Source organism: Lemur catta, chromosome 5 (genome assembly GCF_020740605.2).
Source record: "Lemur catta isolate mLemCat1 chromosome 5, mLemCat1.pri, whole genome shotgun sequence".
Lineage (NCBI taxonomy): Eukaryota > Metazoa > Chordata > Mammalia > Primates > Lemuridae > Lemur > Lemur catta.
Genome location: NC_059132.1, coordinates 3,068,143 through 3,071,702, shown reverse-complemented (window position 1 = coordinate 3,071,702; position 3,560 = coordinate 3,068,143). Strand labels below are relative to the sequence as shown.

Genomic DNA, 3,560 nt, shown 5'->3' with positions numbered 1-3,560 from the left:
CTCAAGCAGAACATCCCCACCAGGAAAAGGCCTAGTGTGGGAGTTCTCACGCAATCAGTGGCAGGGCTGGAAAACCAGGCTCAGAAAACAGGCAGAGGGAGACCAGAAGCACAGCTGAGGGCAGGGCCAGGGAAGAGTTTAGTCAGGATGCCCCCTGGCTCCTGGCCACCTCTACCCGCCCCCCACCCTGGCCACTGGCTCTTCCAGGTTGTTGCCATGACACAAATGACCTCTGAGCCTGAATTCCAAGCGGGGCATTTGATTGACTATACTTAAAATCACAGGGCCACACCCTAACTGTTAGGAATGGGGAGGGGGTTCTCATGCATTCAAATTCCTCAATAAGAAAGTTCTTCAGGCACGAGGCAGCAAAAATGCTGATAAATACCTTTTCCATTGACCCTGGCTAAACCAATTTTCTCCTCCAGGAATTTGGAAAAGAGGTTGTAGTGGGTTGAATCGTGGTCTCTCAAAAGATATATCCATCCGGAACCTCAGAGTGTGACCTTATTTGGAATAAGGGTCTTTTGCAGGTGGAACTAAGGTAAGGATTTCAAGATCATCCTGGATTGGCCGGCCCTAAATCCAACTGCAACTGTCCTCACAAGAGACAGGAAGGGCAACATAAAGAAAGGAGGCAGAGACTGGAGTGTTGTGGCTACAAACCAACAAATAGCAAGGGCTGCCAGGAGCCCCCAGAAGCTAGGAAAGACGCATGGGATGGATTTTCTCCAAAAGGAGCCAACCCTGATGACACCTTGATTGCAGACTTCTGGACTCCTGGACTGTGAGAGAATAAACTTTTGTTATTTAAGCCACCCAGTTTGCGGAATTTTGCTATGGCAGCCCAAAGAAACAAACACAGGTCCAGGGGGACGCTCGGCAGCTGGAGAGGGGATGAGAGCGCAGACTCCGGCCGGCGCAGGTTTCCGCGACTCACCGCGCGGCTCGCGCTTTCCCGCTCGCGCCCCGCCGGCCCGGCCCTCCCCGGAGGAGCGCGCGGCCCGAGGAGCGTGCCTCCGCGGCTAATCGCCGCCGCCCCCGCCTGCGCCTCCCCGCGACGCCGCCGATTGGCCGGCGGTAATTACGGGCACACTCCGGGAGGGGGAGGGACGAGGGCGGCCTCCCGCGGGCATAAATTATGCAAATACCCCGGCGCCGCACGGGGCTGACCTGCCGCCTCGTTCCATTCACCCCGGCTGCCGCGGGGCGGAGGTGGCAAGGGAGGGGGGCACCCATTGTTGCGCCGGGTACTTAAGGGGTCCCGAGGCCGGTCGTGTGCCACACTCGGTGCTCACACGAGCTGATCTCATCGCCGGCGACATCACTCGGGAGACCCGCCGGGCGCGTGGCCCGTGCAGGCGAGGCGAGGAGGCGAGGCCAAGTTCCCCGTGCGCTCCTGAGCCCTCCCCGGCCCTCGCGCCCGCAGCCCGCGCAGAGTGACCCGGGCGGCGACCGTAAGTGCGCCCTGGTGGCCTGCCCCGTCGGCCCAGGCTCCTGCCCCCCGAGCGCCTTCCCATCGCCGGTCGGCTCTGCGCAGCGCAACGATGCCCGCCCCTCTGGAGACCACCTGCCTCTCAGACCTCGACTGTGCCAGCAGCAGCAGCGACCTGCCGGGTTTCCTCACCGACGAGGAAGACTGTGCCAGGCTCCCGCCGCCAGCCTCCGCCTCGGGGTCGCCCGCGCCGGCCCGCAGGGGCGCACCCGGAACCTCCGGGGCCTCCGACGTGCCCGGGGCGCAGGACGACGAGCAGGAGCGGCGGCGGCGCCGGGGCCGGGCGCGGGTGCGCTCGGAGGCGCTGCTGCACTCGCTGCGCCGCAGCCGGCGCGTCAAGGCCAACGACCGCGAGCGCAACCGCATGCACAACCTGAACGCGGCGCTGGACGCCCTGCGCAGCGTGCTGCCCTCGTTCCCCGACGACACCAAGCTCACCAAGATCGAGACGCTGCGCTTCGCCTACAACTACATCTGGGCTCTGGCCGAGACCCTGCGCCTGGCGGATCAAGGGCTGCCCGGGGGCGCCGCCCGGGAGCGCCTCCTGGCCCCGCAGTGCGCGCCCTGCCTGCCCCGGCCCCCCAGCCCCACAAGCGACGCGGAGTCCTGGGGCTCCGGAGCCGCCGCCTCGCCCTGCGCCGCTGCCGCCTCGCCACTCTCTGACCCCAGTAGCCCCGCCACCTCCGAAGACTTCGCCTACGGCCCTGGCGACCCCCTTTTCTCCTTCCCAGGCCTGCCCAAAGACTTGCTCCACACGACGCCCTGTTTCATCCCTTACCACTAGGCCTCTGTAAACACCATGACCTTTGGCCTCCCTCACCCAGCAGGCAATAGATGGGGCCCCAGCTGCGGCCCCCACTCTAGGCGGACGGAGGAAGGGGGGCTTTAAACAGGTGGGGGATACCTGAGCAGCTAGCTAGGTCCCGCACCCTCGCCGCAGCCGCCTCTTGGTCTGCTTCTCCAGCACTCAGCCCCGGGCCCCTCCCGCCCGCCCCTAGACGGCCTTTCCTTTTGCACTTTCTGAACTCCACAAAACCTCCTTTGTGGCTGGCTCAGAGCTGACCCCAGCCACCACTTCAGTGTGATTTAGAAAAGGGACAGATCAGCCCCTGAAGACGAGGTGAAAAGTCAATTTTACAATTTGTAGAACTCTAATGAAGAAAAACGAGCATGAAAATTCGGTTTGAGCCGGCTGACAATACAATGAAAAGGCTTAAAAAGGAGAGACAAGGGCGGGCTTCATGCATTATGGATCCCGCCCCCGCGGCTGCAGCGCGCTCCAGGAGGAGCGAGACTCTTGCTTAGCTATTCAGGCACCGGGCTGGAGAGTGCTTTAATTTATTCAAGATGCTTCATTCATATGAAAATGTATTTTTGTACATAAAGAGTTTATTCTATTATTATGAGCTATCAAAGTTTACATTTTTGTACTGCAGATGCTTCATGTAAATAAAAACTAAGTGAAAAATAAGTCACTAAGTTTCTTGCGTAATGTTAGTGTCTCTGGGGCTTTTCTTGCCTTCCTCGGTGGCTCAACCACTAAAGTGAAACACTATCCCCACCCACTTCCAAACCCTCCAGCCCTGTTTCAAAAACAATTACAAAAATAAGACGCACCTGATTTTCCACCAAGACGTGGATAAAGACAGACCAGGGCGTTTGGGATCCGTCGTTTCCTTTCACCTTGTAAACAGAGGGGAGATCTTTCAGGCTCCCCATAAGCCAATTAAGACTTTTTAGCGGGGAATTAGCCCCGGATACGCAGCTACCTGTAGAGGTAGGGGCGGTGGGAGAGTCTTTCTTTTGAGGAACTCCAAATCAGCTGGCTCCGTGTTTCAAAGAGAGGGGATTAAAAAGATCAATACAGTGTGACCACTGGTTAGGAAGTCCCAGTGACAGGTGGGCCAAGGCTAGCGAGCAGAAGGGTCCACTCTTATAACAGCCTATTTAGAGGGGGAAATTGATTTGTAAACAATGCCTCCAAATTGTTGTCCATTGAGTCTGGGTTCACCCTGGCTGTGAGGTGTGGGATGAATTATGCCTGCCCGGTGTCCTGAGTGGTGCG

The 3,560-nt window shown here is 59.1% G+C and overlaps 1 protein-coding gene across 1 annotated transcript; it reads left to right on the top strand.

Annotated features, from left to right (window-relative positions):
- The first annotated feature begins 1,280 nt into the window (after nt 1-1,280).
- Nucleotides 1,281-2,970, top strand: NEUROG1 (neurogenin 1). The gene has a single exon (XM_045552653.1). The coding sequence runs from the start codon at nt 1,548-1,550 to the stop codon at nt 2,277-2,279; it is 732 nt and encodes a 243-aa protein (XP_045408609.1). The 5' UTR covers nt 1,281-1,547; the 3' UTR covers nt 2,280-2,970.
- Nucleotides 2,971-3,560: the final 590 nt, after the last annotated feature.